This window comes from Lampetra fluviatilis, chromosome 70 (assembly GCF_964198595.1).
Source record: "Lampetra fluviatilis chromosome 70, kcLamFluv1.1, whole genome shotgun sequence".
NCBI lineage: Eukaryota > Metazoa > Chordata > Hyperoartia > Petromyzontiformes > Petromyzontidae > Lampetra > Lampetra fluviatilis.
This window is the reverse complement of record NC_136344.1, coordinates 1,226,428-1,249,220: the sequence shown is the minus strand read 5'-3', so window position 1 is coordinate 1,249,220 and position 22,793 is coordinate 1,226,428. Positions and strand designations below refer to the sequence as shown.

At 53.9% G+C, this 22,793-nt stretch overlaps 1 protein-coding gene across 1 annotated transcript in view; it reads right to left on the bottom strand.

Annotated features, from left to right (window-relative positions):
• Positions 1-2,342: 2,342 nt before the first annotated feature.
• ANKS6 (ankyrin repeat and sterile alpha motif domain containing 6) overlaps positions 2,343-22,793 on the bottom strand; it is a 28,614-nt gene continuing 8,163 nt past the window's right edge. The window contains exons 6-17 of the mRNA XM_078883294.1: positions 21,833-21,939; positions 21,159-21,460; positions 19,875-19,977; positions 19,710-19,820; positions 18,833-18,879; positions 17,445-17,711; positions 14,548-14,665; positions 11,760-11,883; positions 9,942-10,021; positions 8,232-8,302; positions 4,450-4,566; positions 2,343-3,049 (exon numbers count right to left, since the gene is read on the bottom strand). Of these exons, the coding sequence (XP_078739420.1) occupies positions 2,939-3,049; positions 4,450-4,566; positions 8,232-8,302; positions 9,942-10,021; positions 11,760-11,883; positions 14,548-14,665; positions 17,445-17,711; positions 18,833-18,879; positions 19,710-19,820; positions 19,875-19,977; positions 21,159-21,460; positions 21,833-21,939 (1,558 nt within the window). The 3' untranslated portion in view covers positions 2,343-2,938. The remainder of the gene's footprint in view (positions 3,050-4,449; positions 4,567-8,231; positions 8,303-9,941; positions 10,022-11,759; positions 11,884-14,547; positions 14,666-17,444; positions 17,712-18,832; positions 18,880-19,709; positions 19,821-19,874; positions 19,978-21,158; positions 21,461-21,832; positions 21,940-22,793) is intronic.

Genomic DNA, 22,793 nt, shown 5'->3' with positions numbered 1-22,793 from the left:
TTTATTATTTTATTATGTTTTACTTTTATTATTTTATTATGTTTTTTTTATTTTATTATGTTTGATTTTAATTATTTCCCTTCTACGTGGTGACTTTACCGACAGAGCCAAGAAGAAGATTCGAGGCCTCCAGTCAGCGGACCTGCCAGTAGCCCACCTGGCTGGGCCACGCTGGAGTAGCTGATGGGGAGTTAGAGACGTGTGTGTGTGTGTTAGCTGGAGTAGGTCGGTGGTCACCACCCTACGTGCAATGCACAGTGTGTGCGTCTAAATTGAACCCACTACACAGACACACACAAACATTGCATACACATTCTAGATTTGAAGCTTTCGTGACTGCAAGGATTCATACTCTTAGTTCTTTCGGTGAAGTCACGTAGGTAAAAAATGAAATTTAAATTAATAAAATAATAAAAATCACGACGTTTCGGAGGCAACACGAGTCTCCGTCATCAGGTGGGACCGTCACAGCCAGAGTTTCTGCATCAAGTGAGGCAAGGATTCAAGATGCCAAGCCCTGAAATACAAGTCTCACTTGATTGCAGCAAATCTGGCTGTGACGGTCCCACCTGATGACGGAGACTCGTGTTGCCTCCGAAACGTCGTCGTGATTTTTATTATTTTATTTTTATTAATTTTTATTTCATTTTTAAATCCTTTATATTAAGTTTCGCTTGCTTGCTTGCTTGCGTGCTTGCTTAGGACCGTGCAAATCTTTCGGTCGTTTTTTAACCCACTTCCCGTGATCCAATCGAGCTGACATTTTCCACACAGACTCGTTGTGCGTGACAATTAATTTTCGTGAAAAAATTTTTCCAAAATTTTACACTGTTTAGGGAAATTTTTATAAAATATTTAATTACCAATTGCTTAATGCTGCCAGACAATCATCTGACCCATAGGTGGCAGCCATCTCAAGCCAGATGACGAGAGGACTCTAGCCGCCACGCATATAAAGGATTTAGAGTGAAAAACTTTGTTTTTACGGGTTAATTTTTTTTTTACCTACATGGTGACTTCACCGAAAGAACTAAGAGTATTGCAAACACACACACACACAGGTAAATATACGAAAACATTTAATACATTTGACCATCATCTTTGGCAGGAAAAAATCAAATAACGACAATCCATCAACTTAAAATGTATCCTTTCAAATTCGCGTAACAAAATAAACACACATTCACGTGTATACATTAAACATTTATCATTCCGGCAAATCCGCTAAAGTCGAGGAGGAGGTCAAGGAGAAGCCCTGAGATCGCGGGCGACGTGGCACCGCTGGCAGATGGGCTCACGATTTGTACACAGAGACAAAGGTCCCCCGTGTAGCCTCGACAGACTGCAGGGGCAAGTGCCGTCACCTACGAAGGCCGGCACGGCACACGAGGGGGTGGGTGGCCAGCACCACGCCCGGCCGCCTTTGTCTCCCCAGTGGCGATGTTCACTACACACCACACCAGATGCTCATTTAAGGTTGAGTCGACCTAGGGGAGGCCCAGGACCGGTTTTAGATAATCGTCACTGATGGTGTTGGCCATGAGCGGGAATCGAACTCGGGTCGCCGGGTTCGTAGCGCAGCGTAGTGCTAACCACTGCACTACCACTCCCCACCATACACACACATACACACACACACAATCACACATACATACAGACACACACGCACAGACACACACACAGACACACACACAGACACACACACATGCACAGACACACACAAACACAATCACACAGACACAATCACACACACACACAGACACAATCACACACACAGACACAATCACACACACAGACACACACAGACACAATCACACACACAGACACACACACAGACACACACACCCAGAGACACCCTCCACTTACGAAAGTTTAGAGATACGAACGAAACTTGACACCCGTTTGTCCGAGTTGCAGAGTTTGAAAGTTATAGAACCAGTGGCATCTACATCTACAGAACGTGAAGGACCAGTGGCATCTACATCTACAGAACGTGAAGGACCAGTGGCATCTACACCTGCAGAACGTGAAGAACCAGTGGCATCTACACCTGCAGAACGTGAAGAACCAGTGGCATCTACATTTGCAGAACGTGAAGAACCAGTGGCATCTATATCTGAAGAACGTGAAGAACCAGTGGCATCTACATCTGAAGAACGTGAAGAACCAGTGGCATCTACATCTACAGAACGTGAAGAACCAGTGGCATCTACACCTGCAGAACGTGAAGAACCAGTGGCATCTACATCTACAGAACGTGAAGAACCAGTGGCATCTACATTTGCAGAACGTGAAGAACCAGTGGCATCTACATCTGAAGAACGTGAAGAACCAGTGGCATCTACATCTACAGAACGTGAAGAACCAGTGGCATCTACATTTGCAGAACGTGAAGAACCAGTGGCATCTACATCTACAGAACGTGAAGAACCAGTGGCATCTACATCTACAGGAGATTACACAACTTCTAAAGCCATTCTCGCGTGTTTACTGGACACGCCGTACAACACGTTGGAACGCAACTCGTTCGTACTGACCCTGAGACCTGGGTTCAACTCTAGACGCTGAGACCCTGAGACCTGGTCTCTACTCGAAGACACTGAGACCTTGAGACCCGGTCTCTACTCTAGACTCTGACCCTGAGACCCGGTCTCTACTCTAGACGCTGAGACCCTGAGGCCCGGTCTCTACTCTAGACTCTGACCCTGAGACCCGGTCTCTACTCTAGACCCTGAGACCCGATCTCTACTCTAGACCTTGAGACCCTGAGACCCGGTCTCTACTCTAGACCCTGAGACCCTGAGACCCGGTCTCTACGCTAGACCCTGAGACCCGGTCTCTACTCTAGACACTGACCCTGAGACCCTGAGACCCGGTCTCTACTCTAGACACTGACCCCCGGTCTCTACTCTAGACTCTAGACCCTGAGTCCCGGCTTCTAGAAGGAGACATCTGCACGCTGCGCCTTGCGCTGGGTGTTACTGGCACTGCTACCGAATGACCACTGGAGGTTCTCCACGTTATCCTGCAGGAACAGCCTCTTGCGATCCTGGAGAGACAGAGAGACAGAGAGATGAGAGAGAGAGAGACAGAGAGATGAGAGAGAGAGAGAGACAGAGAGATGAGAGAGACAGAGAGATGAGAGAGAGAGACAGAGAGATGAGAGAGAGAGAGAGAGACAGAGAGATGAGAGAGACAGAGAGATGAGAGACAGAGAGATGAGAGAGCCGAGAGAGAGAGTGGAGAGTGGACGAGGAATTAGCAAAACGAGAAGGAACGATACAAATGAGACAGAACGATGGGAAATGAAAGGCTGAATGAGAGGCTGAATGAGAGGCTGAATGATGGGAGGAATGAGAGGCTGAATGAGAGGAGGAATGAAAGGGATGGAATGATGGGAATGAGGCTGAATGATGGGAATGAAAGGGAGGAATGAGAGACTGAATGATGGGAATGAGAGGCTGAATGATGGGAATGAGAGGCTGAATGATGGGAATGAAAGGCTGAATGAGAGGCTGAATGATGGGAGGAATGAGAGGCTGAATGAGAGGAGGAATGATGGGAATGAGAGGCTGAATGAGAGGGGGAATGAAAGGGATGGAATGATGGGAATGAGGCTGAATGATGGGAATGAAAGGGAGGAATGAGAGGCTGAATGATGGGAATGAGAGGCTGAATGATGGGAATGAAAGGCTGAATGAGAGGCTGAATGATGGGAGGAATGAGAGGCTGAATGAGAGGAGGAATGATGGGAATGAGAGGCTGAATGAGAGGGGGAATGAAAGGGATGGAATGATGGGAATGAGGCTGAATGATGGGAATGAAAGGGAGGAATGAGAGGCTGAATGATGGGAATGAGAGGGTGAATGATGGGAATGAGAGGCTGAATGAGAGGCTGAATGATGGGAGGAATGAGAGGCTGAATGAGAGGAGGAATGATGGGAATGAGAGGGTGAATGAGAGGGGGAATGAAAGGGAGGAATGATGGGAATGAGGCTGAATGATGGGAATGAAAGGGAGGAATGAGAGGATGAATGATGGGAATGAGAGGCTGAATGATGGGAATGAAAGGTTGAATGAGAGGCTGAATGATGGGAGGAATGAGAGGCTGAATGAGAGGAGGAATGATGGGAATGAGAGGCTGAATGAGAGGGGGAATGAAAGGGATGGAATGATGGGAATGAGGCTGAATGATGGGAATGAAAGGGATGAATGAGAGGCTGAATGATGGGAATGAGAGGGTGAATGATGGGAATGAGAGGCTGAATGAGAGGCTGAATGATGGGAGGAATGAGAGGCTGAATGAGAGGAGGAATGATGGGAATGAGAGGGTGAATGAGAGGAGGAATGAAAGGGAGGAATGATGGGAATGAGGCTGAATGATGGGAATGAAAGGGAGGAATGAGAGAGGGAATGATGGGAATGAGAGGGGGAGGAGTGGCGTGTCACCTTGGTGTCGTTGAGCTCTGCGATGGCGGACAGGATCTGTTGGCGGGGAGCGTGGGTGGAGATGCCCAACTCCAACAGGTCGTCATCACAGAGGGTGAGGAAGGCCTCAAGATCCACCTGGGGGGGGTGAGGAGTGGGGGGGTGAGGAGTGGGGGGGTGAGTGGGTGTGTGAGTGGGTGAGTGAGTGGGTGGGTGGGTGGGTGTGTGTGTGAGTGAGTGGGTGAGTGAGTGGGTGAGTGAGTGGGGGACTGAGTGAGTGGGTGAGTGAGTGGGTGTGTGAGTAGTGGGTGAGTGGGTGGGTGTGTGGGTGGGTGAGTGGGTGGGTGGGTGTGTGGGTGGGTGAGGGGGTGGGTGGGTGAGTGGGTGGGTGAGTGAGTGGGTGGGTGAGTAGTGGATGGGTGAGTGAGTGGGTGGGTGGGTGAGTGGGTGGGTGGGTGAGGGGGTGGGTGAGGGGGTGGGTGAGGGGGTGGGTGAGGGGGTGGGTGAGGGGGTGGGTGAGGGGGTGGGTGAGTGGGTGAGTGAGTGGGTGGGTGAGGGGGTGGGTGAGGGGGTGGGTGAGTGGGTGGGTGAGAGGGTGGGTGAGGGGGTGTGTGAGTGGGTGAGTGAGTGGGTGTGTGAGTAGTGGATGGGTGAGTGAGTGGGTGGGTGAGTGGGTGGGTGAGGGGGTGGGTGAGTGGGTGGGTGAGGGGGTGGGTGAGGGGGTGGGTGAGGGGGTGGGTGAGGGGGTGGGTGAGGGGGTGGGTGAGTGGGTGGGTGAGGGGGTGGGTGAGTGGGTGGGTGAGGGGGTGGGTGAGGGGGTGGGTGAGGGGGTGGGTGAGGGGGTGGGTGAGGGGGTGGGTGAGGGGGTGGGTGAGGGGGTGGGTGAGGGGGTGGGTGAGGGGGTGGGTGAGGGGGTGGGTGAGTGGGTGGGTGAGGGGGTGGGTGAGTGGGTGGGTGAGGGGGTGGGTGAGTGGGTGGGTGAGGGGGTGGGTGAGTGGGTGGGTGAGGGGGTGGGTGAGGGGGTGGGTGAGGGGGTGGGTGAGGGGGTGGGTGAGGGGGTGGGTGAGGGGGTGGGTGAGGGGGTGGGTGAGTGGGTGGGTGAGGGGGTGGGTGAGGGGGTGGGTGAGTGGGTGGGTGAGGGGGTGGGTGAGTGGGTGGGTGAGGGGGTGGGTGAGGGGGTGGGTGAGGGGGTGGGTGAGGGGGTGGGTGAGGGGGTGGGTGAGGGGGTGGGTGAGTGGGTGGGTGAGGGGGTGGGTGAGGGGGTGGGTGAGGGGGTGGGTGAGGGGGTGGGTGAGAGGGTGGGTGAGTGAGTGGGTGGGTGAGGGGGTGTGTGAGTGGGTGAGTGAGTGGGTGGGTGAGAGGGTGGGTGAGTGAGTGGGTGGGTGAGGGGGTGGGTGGGTGAGTGAGTGGGGGGTGAGTAGTGGGTGGAGATGCCCAACTCCAGCAGGTCGTCATCACAGAGGGTGAGGAAGGCCTCAAGATCCACCTGGGGTGGTGAGGAGTGGGGGGGGGGGGGAGTGGGGGGGAGGGTGGGTGAGTGAGTGAGTGAGTGGGTGAGTGAGTGGGTGAGTAGTGGGTGGGTGGGTGAGTGAGTGAGTGGGTGGGTGAGTGGGTGGGTGAGTGGGTGAGTAGTGGGTGGGTGGGTGAGTGAGTGGGTGAGTGGGTGGGTGAGTGGGTGTGTGAGTGGGTGAGTGGGTGGGTGGGTGAGTGAGTGGGTGGGTGAGTGGATGAGTGGGTGGGTGAGTAGTGGGTGGGTGAGTGGGTGAGTAGTCAGGGGGTGGGTGAGTAGTGGGTGAGTAGTGGGTGAGTAGTGAGTGAGTGAGTAGTGGGTGGAGATACCCAACTCCAGCAGGTCGTCATCACAGAGGGTGAGGAAGGCCTCAAGGTCCACCTGGGGGTGGTGAGGAGTGGGGGGTGAGTGGTGGGTGGGTGAGTGGGTGAGTGGGTGTGTGAGTGGGTGAGTGGGTGAGTGGGTGGGTGAGTGAGTGGGTGGGTGAGTGAGTGGATGGGTGAGTGAGTGGGTGGGTGAGTGAGGGGTGGGTGAGGGGGTGTGTGAGTGGGTGAGTGAGTGGGTGTGTGAGTAGTGAATGGGTGAGTGAGTGGGTGGGTGAGTGGGTGGGTGAGTGGGTGGGTGAGTTGGTGGGTGAGTGGAAGGGTGAGTGGATGAGTGAGTGGGTGGGTGAGTGGGTGGGTGGGTGAGTGAGTGAGTGAGTGAGTGGGTGGGTGGGTGTGTGAGTGAGTGGGTGAGTGAGTGGGTGAGTGAGTGGGTGAGTGGGTGGGTGGGTGAGTGGGTGGGTGAGTGGGTGGGTGGGTGGGTGAGGGGGTGGGCGAGGGGGTGGGTGAGGGGGTGTGTGAGTGGGTGAGTGAGTGGGTGTGTGAGTAGTGGATGGGTGAGTGAGTGGGTGGGTGAGGGGGTGGGTGAGGGGGGTGGGTGAGGGGGTGGGTGAGGGGGTGGGTGAGGGGGTGGGTGAGGGGGTGTGTGAGTGGGTGAGTGAGTGGGTGTGTGAGTAGTGGATGGGTGAGTGAGTGGGTGGGTGAGGGGGTGGGTGAGGGGGTGGGTGAGGGGGTGGGTGAGTGGGTGGGTGGGTGGGTGAGGGGGTGGGTGAGGGGGTGGGTGAGGGGGTGTGTGAGTGGGTGAGTGAGTGGGTGTGTGAGTGGGTGTGTGAGTAGTGGATGGGTGAGTGAGTGGGTGAGTGAGTGGGTGGGTGAGTAGTGGATGGGTGAGTGAGTGGGTGGGTGAGTGGGTGGGTGGGTGAGGGGGTGAGTGAGGGGGTGGGTGAGGGGGTGTGTGAGTGGGTGTGTGAGTAGTGGATGGGTGAGTGAGTGGGTGGGTGAGGGGGTGGGTGAGGGGGTGGGTGAGGGGGTGGGTGAGGGGGTGGGTGAGGGGGTGGGTGGGTGAGGGGGTGAGTGAGGGGGTGTGTGAGTGGGTGAGTGAGTGGGTGTGTGAGTAGTGGATGGGTGAGTGAGTGGGTGGGTGAGTGGATGGGTGAGTGAGTGGGTGGGTGAGTGGGTGGGTGAGGGGGTGGGTGAGGGGGTGTGTGAGTGGGTGAGTGAGTGGGTGTGTGAGTAGTGGATGGGTGAGTGAGTGGGTGGGTGAGGGGGTGGGTGAGGGGGTGGGTGAGGGGGTGGGTGAGGGGGTGGGTGAGGGGGTGGGTGAGGGGGTGGGTGAGGGGGTGGGTGGGTGAGTGAGTGAGTAGTGGGTGGAGATGCCCAACTCCAGCAGGTCGTCATCACAGAGGGTGAGGAAGCCCTCAAGATCCACCTGGGGTGGTGAGGAGTGGGGGGGGTGGGTGGTGGGTGGGGTGAGGAGTGGGGGGGTGAGTAGTGGGTGGTTGAGTGGGTGGGTGAGTTGGTGGGTGAGTGGAAGGGTGAGTGGGTGAATGAGTGGGTGGGTGAGTGGGTGGGTGAGTGAGTGAGTGGGTGGGTGGGTGGGTGTGTGAGTGAGTGGGTGAGTGAGTGGGTGAGTGAGTGGGTGTGTGAGTAGTGGGTGAGTGGGTGGGTGTGTGGGTGGGTGAGTGGGTGGGTAAGTAGTGGTTGGGTGGGTGAGTAGTGGGTGGTGAGTAGTGGGTGGGTGGTGAGTAGTGGGTGAGTGAGTGGGTGGGTGGGTGAGTGAGTGGGTGGGTGGGTGAGTGAGTGGGTGGGTGAGTGGGTGGGTGAGTAGTGGGTGGGTGGGTGAGTGGGTGTATGAGTAGTGTGTGAGTGAGTGGATGGGTGCAGAGTGGGTGAGTGGGTGAGGTGGTGGGTGGGTGAGTGAGTGAGTTGGTGAGTGGTGGTGCAGTGGTTAGCGCAGTCTACTCCCGCACCTCTTGCTCCTCGAATATGGGATGGTATTTCTCAAGTGACAGCTTCTTCAGAATGGCCGAGAGCTCGTCAGCTGTGATACACACAAACACAGAGACACATAGACTCACACAGAGACACAGACTCACACAGAGACCCATAGACTCACCACACAGAGACCCATAGACTCACACAGAGACACATAGACTCACACAGAGACCCACAAACTCACCACACAGAGACACAGAGACTCACACAGAGACCCATAGACTCCCACAGAGACCCATAGACACACACAGAGATCCATAAACTCACACAGAGACCCATAGACTCATCACGCAGAGACCCATAGATTCACACAGAGACCCATAGACTCATCACACAGAGACCCACAGACTCACCACACAGAGACCTATAGACTCACCACACAGAGACCCACAGACTCATCACACAGAGACCCATAGACTCACCACACAGAGACCCACAGACTCACCACACAAAGACCCATAGACTCACCACACAGAGACCGATAGACTCACACAGAGACCCATTGACTCACACAGAGACCCAGAGACTCACACAGAGACCCATAGACTGACACAGAGACCAATAGACTCACCACACAGAGACCCATAGACTCAACACACAGAGACCCATAGACTCACCACACAGAGACCCATAGACTCACAGAGACACCCATAGACTCAACACACAGAGACCCATAGACTCACCACACAGAGACCCATAGACTCACCACACAGAGACCCATAGACTCACCACACAGAGACCCATAGACTCACAGAGAGACCCATAGACTCAACACACAGAGACCCACAGACTCACCACACAGAGACCCATAGACTCAACACACAGAGACCCACAGACTCATCACACAGAGACCCATAGACTCATCACACAGAGACCCATATACTCACCACACAGAGACCCACAGACTCACCACACAGAGACCCATAGACTCATCACACAGAGACCCATAGACTCACCACACAGAGACCCATAGACTCACACAGAGAGCCATAGACTCACACAGAGACCCATAGACTCACCACACAGAGACCCACAGACTCACCACACAAAGACCCATAGACTCACCACACAGAGACCGATAGACTCACACAGAGACCCATTGACTCACACAGAGACCCAGAGACTCACACAGAGACCCATAGACTGACACAGAGACCAATAGACTCACCACACAGAGACCCATAGACTCAACACACAGAGACCCATAGACTCACCACACAGAGACCCATAGACTCACAGAGACACCCATAGACTCAACACACAGAGACCCATAGACTCACCACACAGAGACCCATAGACTCACCACACAGAGACCCATAGACTCACCACACAGAGACCCATAGACTCACAGAGAGACCCATAGACTCAACACACAGAGACCCACAGACTCACCACACAGAGACCCATAGACTCAACACACAGAGACCCACAGACTCATCACACAGAGACCCATAGACTCATCACACAGAGACCCATATACTCACCACACAGAGACCCACAGACTCACCACACAGAGACCCATAGACTCATCACACAGAGACCCATAGACTCACCACACAGAGACCCATAGACTCACACAGAGAGCCATAGACTCACACAGAGACCCATAGACTCACCACACAGAGACCCATAGACTCACCACACAGAGACCCACAGACTCACCACACAGAGACTCATAGACTCACCTTCCTCCGTGAGGGTTCCGCTGGTACTGGAGTCACCACTACCGCCAGTCACTGCTGATGAGCTCTCAACAGAGCGAGACCTGCGGGGCCAATATGAGTGAGTTTCTGAGTGAGTCTGTGAGTGAGTATCTGAGTGAGTGAGTCTCTGAGTGAGTCTCTGAGTGAGTGAGTCTCTGAGTGAGTCTGTGAGTGAGTCTCTGAGTGAGTGAGTCTCTGAGTGAGTGAGTCTCTGAGTGAGTGAGTCTCTGAGTGAGTCTCTGAGTGAGTGAGTCTCTGAGTGAGTGAGTCTGTGAGTGAGTGAGTCTCTGAGTGAGTGAGTCTCTGAGTGAGTCTGTGAGTGCGTCTCTGAGTGAGTGAGTCTCTGAGTGAGTCTCTGAGTGAGTGAGTCTCTGAGTGAGTCTCTGAGTGAGTCTCTGAGTGAGTGAGTCTCTGAGTGAGTCTCTGAGTGAGTCTCTGAGCGAGTGAGTCTCTGAGTGAGTCTGTGAGTGCGTCTCTGAGTGAGTGAGTCTCTGAGTGAGTCTCTGAGTGAGTGAGTCTCTGAGTGAGTCTCTGAGTGAGTCTCTGAGTGAGTCTTTGAGTGAGTGAGTCTCTGAGTGAGTGAGTCTGTGAGTGAGTGAGTCTCTGAGTGAGTGAGTCTCTGAGTGAGTGAGTCTCTGAGTGAGTGAGTCTCTGAGTGAGTCTATGAGTGAGTGAGTCTCTGAGTGAGTCTCTGAGTGAGTCTCTGAGTGAGTCTCTGAGTGAGTCTCTGAGCGAGTGAGTCTCTGAGTGAGTCTCTGAGTGAGTCTCTGAGTGAGTCTCTGAGTGAGTCTCTGAGTGAAGTCTCTGAGCGAGTGAGTCTCTGAGTGAGTCTCTGAGTGAGTGAGTCTTTGAGTGAGTCTCTGAGTGAGTCTCTGAGCAAGTGAGTCTCTGAGTGAGTCTCTGAGTGAGTGAGTCTCTGAGTGAGTCTCTGAGCGAGTCTCTCCGGCCACTCCTACCTGGAAGCCTCCGCTCCTCCACCACCACCACCACCACCACCGCCACCACCGCCGCCACAACCACCACCCCTCACAGCGCCAGCCACCCCAACCACCACCAGGGGGTGTGTGGTGAGCGCCGGTGAGGGTGAGGGTGACGGGGTGAGCGTTGGTGAGGTGCTTTTGGATTTGGCGGAGTTCGTGGTGGTGGTGATGGACAATTCTGAACCGGTGGACGTCTGGGGGAGGGAGGGGGGAGGGATGGGGGGAGGGGGGAGGGGGTGAGATCTGTATGAGAGAATGTAGTGGTGGTGGTGATGGTGGTGGTGATGGTGGTGGTGATGATGATGATGAAGGTAGTGGTGATGATGGCGGTGGTGATGGTGGTAATGATGGCGGTGCTGGTGATGATGGCGCTGGTAGTGGTGATGATGGCGGTGATTATGCTGGTGGTGATGATGATGCCACCAGTACTACCACTACTACTAGTAGTACCGGTACTACTACTACTAGTAGTACCGGTACTACTACTACTAGTAGTACCACTACCACTACTACTAGTAGTAGTGGTACTACTAGTAGTACCACTACTACTAGTAGTAGTGGTACTACTAGTAGTAGTACCACTACTACTAGTAGTACCACTACTACTAGTAGTAGTAGTACCACTACTACTAGTAGTACCACTACTACTACCACTACTAGTAGTACCACTACTACCACTACTAGTACCGGTACTACCACTAGTAGTAGTACCGGTACTACCACCACCACTGCTGTCACCTGACTCCTCCCCCTTGGGGGGGCTGCCCCCCTCCCGCCCCCCGCTGGGGGGGGGCCCCCACGGCGGTGGGGGGGGGGCCGCCGCTGCCGCACTGCATTCTGGGAGGAGGGCGTCGCCCCCGCCACAGGCTCCTCCCCCTCCTCGCCCCGCCCCCTCCTCTGGGCGGCCATCTGGGAGAGAACCCCCAGCGGTGGGGCAGCCTCGCCTGGGGGGGGGAAGGGGGGGGGAAGGGGGAGGGGGGTAAGGGGGGTGAGGAGGGGGGGGACGGGGGGTAAGGGGGGGGGAAGGGGGAGGGGGGGAAGGGGGAGGGGTAAGGACGACCCACCGAGCCCCCATTGATTAACATGGGAGAGGTCTACTTCTCTCACACACCGCTACCACTTGCCCGTTCCAATGTATAACACCCCCAATAGACTACCCGCCCGAGACCCCATTGATTAACATGGGAGGGGTCTACTGCTCTCACTCAACGCTACCACTTGCCCGTTCCAATTTATAACACCCCCCAATAGACGGCCCACCCGAGACCCCATTGATTAACATGGGAGAGGTCTATTTCTCTCACACACCGCTACCACTTGCCCGTTCCAATGTATAACACCCCCCAATAGACGACCCGCCCGAGCCCCCATTGATTAACATGGGAGGGGTCTACTTCTCTCACACACCGCTACCACTTGCCCGTTCCAATTTATAACACCGCCCAATAGACTACCAGCCCGAGCCCCCATTGATTAACATGGGAGGGGTCTACTTCTCTCACACACCGCTACCACTTGCCCGTTCCAATTTATAACATCGCCCAATAGACTACCCGCCCGAGCCCCCATTGATTAACATGGGAGGGGTCTACTGCTCTCACACAACGCTACCACTTGCCCGTTCCAATGTATAACACCGCCCAATAGACGACCCACCCGAGTTCATCTTCTTGGTTCATTCGGTAAAGTCACGTAGAATGGAAATAATAAAATAATAAAAATAAAACATAATAAAATTTGTATTTTATTTTATTACATTCTTTTGTTATGTTTAATTTTTATTATTTTATTATTTCCATTCTACGTGACTTTACCGAAAGAACCAAGAAGATGAATCCCTGCGGTCACGAAAGAAGCTTTACATCGAAATTTACCCACCCGAGCCCCCATTGATTAACATGGGAGAGGTCTACTTCTCTCACACACCGCTTCCACTTTCCCGTTCCAATTGAACAGGACCCTGCGGGGTGGGCTGGTAGGAACGAATAACCAAAGAACATAAACATCATGTGTTATTACACTTGTTTAGCCAGGAAAGCCCCACTGAGTCTAAAGGTTTTGTAGGGTCCTGCCAAGTGTTTGCAGTAGGGGGCGATGCTGCTACACCTAATCGGACGATACGAAGGGAGAGTGTGAGGCCTAGTTCTAGGCTTGAGGCCTAGCTGTAGGCTTTAGGCCGCTGTGAGTTAATTTGTAATTTAAATGTTTAAATTATTTATGTGAAAGCTTTAAATGTAAATGTTTCTATTTAAAAACATCAGGGAATGTAACATTGTAAAACATTAACTCCCTTGCACACACGCGGGGGTACGATACGAAGGGAGAGTGTGAGGCCTAGTTCTAGGCTTTAGGCCTAGCTGTAGGCCTTAGGCCGCCGTGAGTTAATTTTAAAATTAAATGTTTTTATTATTTATGTAAAAGCTTTAAATTTAAATGTTTCTATTTAAAAGCATCAGGGAATGTAACATTGTAAAACATTAACTCCATTTCACACACGCGGGGGGTACAATACGAAGGGAGAGTGTGAGGCCTAGTTCTAGGCTTTAGGCCTAGCTGTAGGCCTTAGGCCGCCGTGAGTTAATTTTAAAATTAAATGTTTTTATTATTCATGTAAAAGCTTTAAATTTAAATGTTTCTATTTAAAAGCATCAGGGAATGTAACACTGTTAAACATTAACTCCCTTGCACACACGTGGGGGTACAATACGAAGGGAGAGTGATAGGCGTAGTTCGAGGCTTTAGGCCTAGCTGTAGGCTTTAGGCCGCTGTGAGTAAAATTTGAATTTAAAAGTTTTAATTAAAAGCTATCTCAGGGAATTATAAGGGAATGTTACACTTGTTTAGCCAGGAAAGCCTCATTAATTTAAATGTTTTTATTAAAAGCTATCTGAGGGAATGATAAGGGAATGTTACACTTGTTTAGCCAGGAAAGCCTCATTAATTTAAATGTTCTAATTAAAAGCTATCTGAGGGAATGATAAGAGAATGTTACACTTGTTCAGCCAGGAAAGCCTCATTAATTTAAATGTTCTAATTAAAAGCTATCTGAAGGAATGATAAGGGAATGTTACACTTGTTCAGCCAGGAAAGCCTCATTAATTTAAATGTTCTAATTAAAAGCTATCTGAGGGAATGATAAGGGAATTTTACACTTGTTTAGCCAGGAAAACCTCATTAATTTAAATGTTTTTATTAAAAGCTATCTGAGGGAATGATAAGGGAATGTTACACTTGTTTAGCCAGGAAAGCCTCATTAATTTAAATGTTCTAATTAAAAGCTATCTCAGGGAATGATAAGGGAATGTTACACTTGTTTAGCCAGAAAAGCCTCACTGAGTCTAAAGGTTTTTGTAGGGTCATGCCAAGTGTTTGCAGTAGGGGGCGATGTTGCTACACGGTCGGACGGACGGTATAATCTATTGTAGGCTGGTCCACTTCGTTCCTACCAGTATAACAATCCCCAATAGACTACCCACAAGAGCCCCCATTGATTAACATGGGAGGGGTCTACTTCTCTCACACACCGCTACCACTTGCCCGTTCCAATTGACAATCCACCCTCCCAAATGCCACCCACTGGAATGTTTGCCGAGTGGATGCAGTCGTACCTGAGGAGTTGAAGGTCGTGGCGGTGCTGGAGGAGTGGAGCGACGTGGAGGGAGAACCACCCCCGCCTCGAGACGTCACTTGGTATCGCCCGGGCCTCAGCACTCTACTCACAGAGGTCTAGGAAGAGACAGAAATCCCCCCCCCCACCTCAGGGCGTCACTTGGTATCTCCCAAGCCTCAATCCCCCCCCCCACCTCAGGGCGTCACTTGGTATCTCCCAAGCCTCAATCCCCCCCCCCCCCCCCCCCCAGGACATCACTTGGTATCTCCCAAGCCTCAATCCCCCCCCCCCCCCCCCAGGACGTCACTTGGTATCTCCCAAACCTCAATCCCCCCTCAGGACATCACTTGGTATCTCCCAAGCCTCATTCCCCCCCCCCCCCCCCCTCAGGACATCACTTGGTATCTCCCAAACCTCAATTCCCCCCCCCCCCCCCCCCCCTCAGGACATCACTTGGCATCTCCCAAACCTCAATTCCCCCCCCCCCCCCCAGGACATCACTTGGTATCTCCCAAACCTCAATCCCCCCCCCTCAGGACATCACTTGGTATCTCCCAAGCCTCAATCCCCCCCCCTCAGGACATCACTTGGTATCTCCCAAACCTCAATTCCCCCCCCCCCCCCCCCCTCAGGACATCACTTGGTATCTCCCAAACCTCAATCCCCCCCCTCAGGACATCACTTGGTATCGCCCAAACCTCAACACTCAGACGTCTAAGAAGACAAAGGTGCCCCGTGTAGCCTCTAGCAGGGCTGTAGGGGCAAGTGCAGTGTTATTTTTTTTCCTTCCCTTTCGCATTTTTTCCTCCTTTTCCCCACTTTTCCTTCATTTTCCCTCCTAGATTTTTCCTTCCCTCCCCCTTTCCCCTATGAATTTTCACCATGTCAGATACCAATGCTCCTTTTACACCTTTCAATTTTCCCTCCCTTTTCCCCTACATTTTTTACCTTCAAATTTCCTTCCTTTTTTCCTTCCTTTTCCCCTTATTTTCTTACATTTTTTACTTTTAACTTTCCTTCCTTTTTTCCTTCCATTTTCCCCTTATTTTCCTGAAATTTTTACCTTAAATTTTCGTTCCCTTTTTCCATTATTTTTCCTTATTTTTTTTTCCTTCGCTTATCATTCCTTTTTTACCTTACCTTTTCCCCTTATTTTTTGTACCTTCAACTTTCCTTCCTTTTTCCTTCCCTTTTCCCCTTATTTTTCCTTAATATTTTCACTTGGTATCTCCCAAGCCTCAATCCCCCCCCCCCCCCCCCCCCAGGACGTCACTTGGTATCTCCCAAACCTCAATCCCCCCTCAGGACATCACTTGGTATCTCCCAAGCCTCATTCCCCCCCCCCCCCCCCCCCCTCAGGACGTTACTTGGTATCTCCCAAGCCTCAATCCCCCCCCCCCCCCCCCCCCCCCCCCCCAGGACATCACTTGGTATCTCCCAAACCTCAATCCCCCCCCCCCCCCCAGGACATCACTTGGTATCTCCCAAACCTCAATCCCCCCCCCCTCAGGACGTTACTTGGTATCTCCCAAGCCTCAATCCCCCCCCCCCCCCCCCCCCAGGACATCACTTGGTATCTCCCAAACCTCAATTCCCCCCCCCCCCCCCAGGACATCACTTGGTATCTCCCAAACCTCAATTCCCCCCCCCCCCCCCCCCTCAGGACATCACTTGGTATCTCCCAAACCTCAATCCCCCCCCCCCCCCAGGACATCACTTGGTATCTCCCAAGCCTCATTTCCCCCCCCCCCCTCAGGACATCACTTGGTATCTCCCAAACCTCAATCCCCCCCCTCAGGACATCACTTGGTATCTCCCAAACCTCAATCCCCCCCCTCAGGACATCACTTGGTATCTCCCAAACCTCAATCCCCCCCCCTCAGGACATCACTTGGTATCTCCCAAGCCTCAATCCCCCCCCTCAGGACATCACTTGGTATCTCCCAAACCTCAATCCCCCCCCCCCCCCCCCCTCAGGACATCACTTGGTATCTTTTCTTCCCAAACCTCAATCCCCCCCTCAGGACATCACTTGGTATCGCCCAAACCTCAACACTCAGACGTCTAAGAAGACAAAGGTGCCCCGTGTAGCCTCTAGCAGGGCTGTAGGGGCAAGTGCAGTGTTATTTTTTTTCCTTCCCTTTCGCATTTTTCCTCCTTTTCCCCACTTTTCCTTCATTTTCCCCTCCTAGATTTTTCCTTCCCTCCCCCTTTCCCCTATGAATTTTCACCATGTCAGATACCAATGCTCCTTTTACACCTTTCAATTTTCCCTCCCTTTTCCCCTACATTTTTTACCTTCAAATTTCCTTCCTTTTTTCCTTCCTTTTCCCCTTATTTTCTTACATTTTTTACTTTCAACTTCCTTCCTTTTTTCCTTCCATTTCCCCTTATTTTCCTGAAATTTTTATCTTAAATTTTCGTTCCCTTTTTCCATTATTTTTCCTTATTTTGTTTTCTTCGCTTATCATTCCTTTTTTACCTTACCTTTTCCCCTTATTTTTTGTACCTTCAACTTTCCTTCCTTTTTCCTTCCCTTTTCCCCTTATTTTTCCTTAATATTTTAATCTTCACTTGTCTTTCCTTATTTCCTTCCCCTTTCCCCTTTAAGACCTTAACTTTTCCCACCTTTTTAATTTCCCCTTATTTTTCCTTCATTTATTTATCTTACCTTTTCCTTCCCTTTCCCCTTATTTTGCCATTAATTTTTCCTTCCTTTTTGCTTCCCATTTCCTCTTATTTTTCCTTCACTTTACCCTCCTTTTTTCCCCTTTCCATTTCCCCCCTTATCCATCCTTTTTACTTTTTCTCCATTTTTCCTTCACTTTCTCCATAATTTCTCTTTCATTCCCCCCCCCTTCCCTCCCTCCCTCCCCTCCCCCTCCCCATCCTCACCACATCAGAAGCCGCTCCACCTCCACCACCTCCACCCCCCTTCGTCCGAGGAGCGAGGTGGACGTTGTGGTTGCTGTGGTGTTCGCTGTGGTTGTTGTGGTTGTTGTGGTGGTGGTTGTGGTGGTGGTTGTGGTGGTGGTGGCGTTGCTGAGCCGGCCGCGAGCGCTCTGCCCCACGCAGCTCCAACTTGGTGGGCGGCAGGAACGGGGCGATGACGGCGCGGAGCTCCTCACTCGGAGGGCGCGACAGCGGAGAGCCACGCTGCATCTGGGGGGTGGGGGTCACGTGGGGTGGGACACGTGGGGGGTGGGGCACGTGGGGGGACACGTGGGGGGTGGGGGGACACGTGGGTGGTGGGGGGGACACGTGGGTGGTGGGGCACGTGGGGGGGGGTGGGGCAAGTGGGGGGTGGGACACGTGGGGGGTGGGACACGTGGGGGGTGGGACACGTGGGGGGACACGTGGGGGGGGTGGGACATGGGGGTGGGATACAGGGTAGGCCACACACCACACACACGCCACACACACACGCCACACACACACCACACACACACCACACACACACCACACACACACCACACACACACCACACCACACACCACACCACACACCACACACACACCACACCACACACCACACACACACACCACACACACACACCACACACCCCACACACACCACACACACACACACCACACCACACCACACACACACCACACACACACCACACACACACCACACACACACACACACACACACACACCACACACACACACCACACACACACCACACACACACACCACACACACACCACACACACACACCACACACCCACCACACACACACCACACACACACACACCACACACACCACACACACACCACATACACACCACACACGACACCACACACACACCACACACACACCACACACACACACACACCACACACCCCACACCACACACACACCACACACAGTACACCACACACACACCACACACACACCACACACACACCACACACACCACACAAAGATCCCCCGTATAGCCTTAACAGACTGTAGGGGCAAGTGCTGTTAGCGAGCACCTATGAAGGCCGGAACGGTACACGAGGGGGTGGGTGGCCAGCGCCACGCCCGACCGCCTTTGTCTCCCCAGTGGCGATGTTTACACACCGCACCAGGTACTCATTTAAGGCTGAGTCGACCTAGGGGAGGCCCAGGACCGGTTCAGATAATCGTCACTGGTGTTAGCCGTGAGCGGGAATCGAACTCGGGTCGCCGGGTTCATAGCGCAGCGCGCTAACCGCTACACTACCGCTCCCCCTTGCACACCCACACCACACACTACACCACACACACCACATGGGTTTCAGACGATCTCCACTCACCATGGTAGTCAACAGAGGGTCGGGGAACTCCGCGGAGTTGCCAACTCCTGCAGAAGACAACAACAACAAACAACAACAACAACCAGGTCAGTTCCAGGTGGCATGTGGCATCAGCGCGGAGAACGTGCGTGTGTGTGTCTGTGTGTGTGTATCTGTGTGTGTGTATCTGTGTGTGTGTGTGTGTCTGTGTGTGTGTCTGTGTGTGTGTCTGTGTGTGTGTGAGTCTGTCTGTGTGCGTGTGTATGTATCTGTGTGTATCTGTGTGTATCTGTGTGGTGAGCCTGTGAGTCTCTGTGTGAGTCTGTGAGTCTCTGTGGGTGTCTGTGCGTGTGTCTGTGAGTCTCTGTGTGTCTGTATTGTGTGTGTGTCTGTATGTGCCTATGTGTGTCTGTGAGTCTCTGTGTGTCTGTGTGTGTCTGTGAGTTTCTGTGTGATGAGTCTGTGGGTCTCTGTGTGGTGAGTCTATGGGTCTCTGTGTGGTGAGTCTGTGGGTCTCTGTGTGATGAGTCTGTGGGTCTCTGTGTGGTGAGTCTATGGGTCTCTGTGTGATGAGTCTGTGGGTCTCTGTGTGATGAGTCTGTGGGTCTCTGTGTGGTGAGTCTGTGGGTCTGTGTGGTGAGTCTGTGGGTCTCTGTGTGGTGAGTCTGTGGGTCTCTGTGTGATAAGTTTGTGGGTCTCTGTGTGATGAGTCTGTGGGTCTCTGTGTGGTGGTGAGTCTATGTGTATGTTGAATTTCTTTCGCACTCAACCGTGCCCAAAAGAGGCTACACGGGGCACCTTTGTCTGTGTGTCTATAGGCACTGCTGCTGCTACTCACATAACCTGCCCCTACAGCCCTGCTAGAGGCTACCCAGGCCCCCTTTGTCTGTGTGCCTACCGACGTCTGCCTCCGGCCAGGCGGCCATGACGGTGCCGCCCCTCTCAACCTCCTCCCCATCGCCGCCTGCCGGCTCGTCGTTCGGTCCGGACCATCGCCTCCCACCGCCACCACCACCACCACCGCCACCACCGCCGCCACCACCACCACCGCCGCCAGCGTCACCGTCTCCTGGGTAAGGGGCGAGGCGCCCGGTGGAGACGCCACGGCGGAGGGTGCCGGACAGCTTGAGGTTGTGGAAGCGGTTGGACATGCGGCTCCACCAGAGCTGGACGGGCAGAGAGACAGACAGTCAGACACAATCAGACGAGAGAGACAGGCAGGCAGAGAGAGAGAGACAGGCAGACACAGTCAGACAGGCAGAGAGACAGGCAGACACAGTCAGACAGACAGGCAGAGAGACAGAGAGACAGGCAGAGAAACAGACAGGCAGGCAGTCAGAGAGACAGGCAGACAAAGAGACAGACAGGCAGACAGACAGACAGAGAGACAAAGAGGCAGACAGACAGACAGACAGAGAGAGAGACAAAGAGACAGAGAGAGAGAGGCAGACAGGCAGTCAGAGAGAGAGAGACAGACAGACAGAGAGACAGAGAGACAGTCAGGCAGAGAGACAGACAGTCAAAGAAAGAGACAGACAGACAGACAGAGAGACAGACAGACAGTCAGAGAGAGAGACAGAGAAAGAGACAGACAGACAGAGAGACAGACAGACAGTCAGAGAGAGAGACAGAGAAAGAGACAGCAGACAGACAGAGAGACAGGCAGACAGACAGAGAGACAGGCAGTCAGACAGCCACGTCTCTCACTCACAGGGGGTTCATAGTGACCATGTCGGAGACACTGAGAGCCTGGGTTCAAGCCCTGGGTCTGAGTGTCTCTCTCTCCCTGTCTCTCTCTGTGTGTCTCCATGTCTCTCTTTGTGTGCCTCCGTGTCTCTCTCCGTGTCTCCGTGTCTCTCTCTGTGTCTCTCTCCGTGTGTCTCCGTGTGTCTCCGTGTCTCTCTCTGTGTCTCCGTGTCTCTGTCCGTGTATCTCTCTCTGTGTCTCTCTCCGTGTCTCTCTCCCTGTCTCTCTCTGTGTCTGCGTCTCTCTCCGTGTGTCTCTGTGTCTCTCTCCGTCTCTCTCTGTGTCTACGTGTCTCTCTCCGTGTGTCTCTCTCTGTGTCTCTCTCCGTGTCTCTCTCCCTGTCTCTCTCTGTGTCTGCGTCTCTCTCCGTGTGTCTCTGTGTCTCTCTCCGTCTCTCTCTGTGTCTCCGTGTCTCTCTCTGTGTCTACGTGTCTCTCTCCGTGTCTCTCTCCGTGTGTCTCTCTCCGTGTCTGTCTCTGTGTCTCTCTCCGTGTGTCTCTCTCTCTCTTTCTGTGTCTCTGTGTCTCTCTCCGTGTCTCTCTCTCCGTGTCTCTCTCCGTGTCTCTCTCCGTGTCTCTCTCCGTGTCTCTCTCTCCGCCACCTTCAGACCGCCGTGACGGGGACCCGCATCTCCGTCCGGCGCCGTCTTGCCGCTGCCGCTGCCGCCCCGTGTCTCTCTCCGCGTGTCTCTCTCCGCGTGTCTCTCTCCCCGTGTCTCTCTCCGCGTGTCTCTCTCCGCGTGTCTCTCTCCCCGTGTCTCTCTCCGCGTGTCTCCGCTGCGTGCGGGCGCCAGCGGCAGGGGAGGCAGCAGGAGGCCGCGGGACTTGCGGCCTGCGGGGGAGCGGCCGGGAGCCTCCGGCCGGCGCGTGGACACGGAGCCCAGGAAGCGAACCAACTCCGTGTCTGGGACGAGACGCGCGGAGAGAGACACGCGGAGAGAGACGCGCAGAGAGACGCGGAGTGAGACACACAGAGTGAGACACACAGTGAGACACACAGAGAGACACACAGAGAGACACAGAGAGACACACGGAGAGGCCCACAGAGAGTGAGACACACGGAGTGAGACTCACGGAGTGAGACTCGCGGAGTGAGACTCACGGAGAGAGAAACACAGAACCCAAGAATCGCACCTCCCCCCCCCTCCTCCCACCCCTCCTCCCTCCCCCCTCCCCCCTCCCCCCCCTCCCTCCCTCCCCCTCCCCCCCCCCTCCCCCCCTACCCTCCCCCCCCTTCCCCCCCTACCCTCCCCCCCTCCCCCCTCCTCCCCCTCACCGTCGTGGCTGAGCAGGGTGACGAGGTTGAATGCGGTGCAGCCGTCCCTCGCCCTGACACTCACGTCCGCCCCACGCTGCACCAGCAGACGCACCACCTCAGTGTGTCTGTCAACAACAACAACCACAACAACAACAACAACCAACAGGTCCGTGTGTCTGTCAACAACAACAATCACAACATCAACTGGCGCTCAAGCACACCCACAGACACACTTACCCACTCACAGACTCACCCACACACACGCTCACCCACACGCTCACTCACCCACTCACTAACTCACCCACAGACTCACCCACACACACGCTCACCCCACGCTCACTCACCCACTCACTCACTCACCCACACAGTCACTCACTCACCCACAGACTCACCCACACACACGCTCACCCACACGCTCACTCACCCACTCACTAACTCACCCACAGACTCACCCACACACACGCTCACCCACACGCTCACTCACCCACTCACTCACTCACCCACACAGTCACTCACTCACCCACAGACTCACCCACACACTCGCTCACACACACGCTCACTCACCCACACACACGCTCACCCACACGCTCACTCACCCACTCACTCACTCACCCACACAGTCACTCACTCACCCACAGACTCACCCACACACGCTCACCCACACGCTCACTCACCCACTCACTAACTCACCCACAGACTCACCCACACACACGCTCACCCACACGCTCACTCACCCACTCACTCACTCACTCACCCACACAGTCACTCACTCACCCACAGACTCACCCACACACTCGCTCACACACACGCTCACTCACCCACACACACGCTCACCCACACGCTCACTCACCCACACAGTCACTCACTCACACACAGACTCACCCACACACACGCTCGCCCACTCACTCACCCACTCACTCACCCACTCACTCACCCCCCCACTCACCCCCCCACCCACCCACCCATCCACCCACCCATC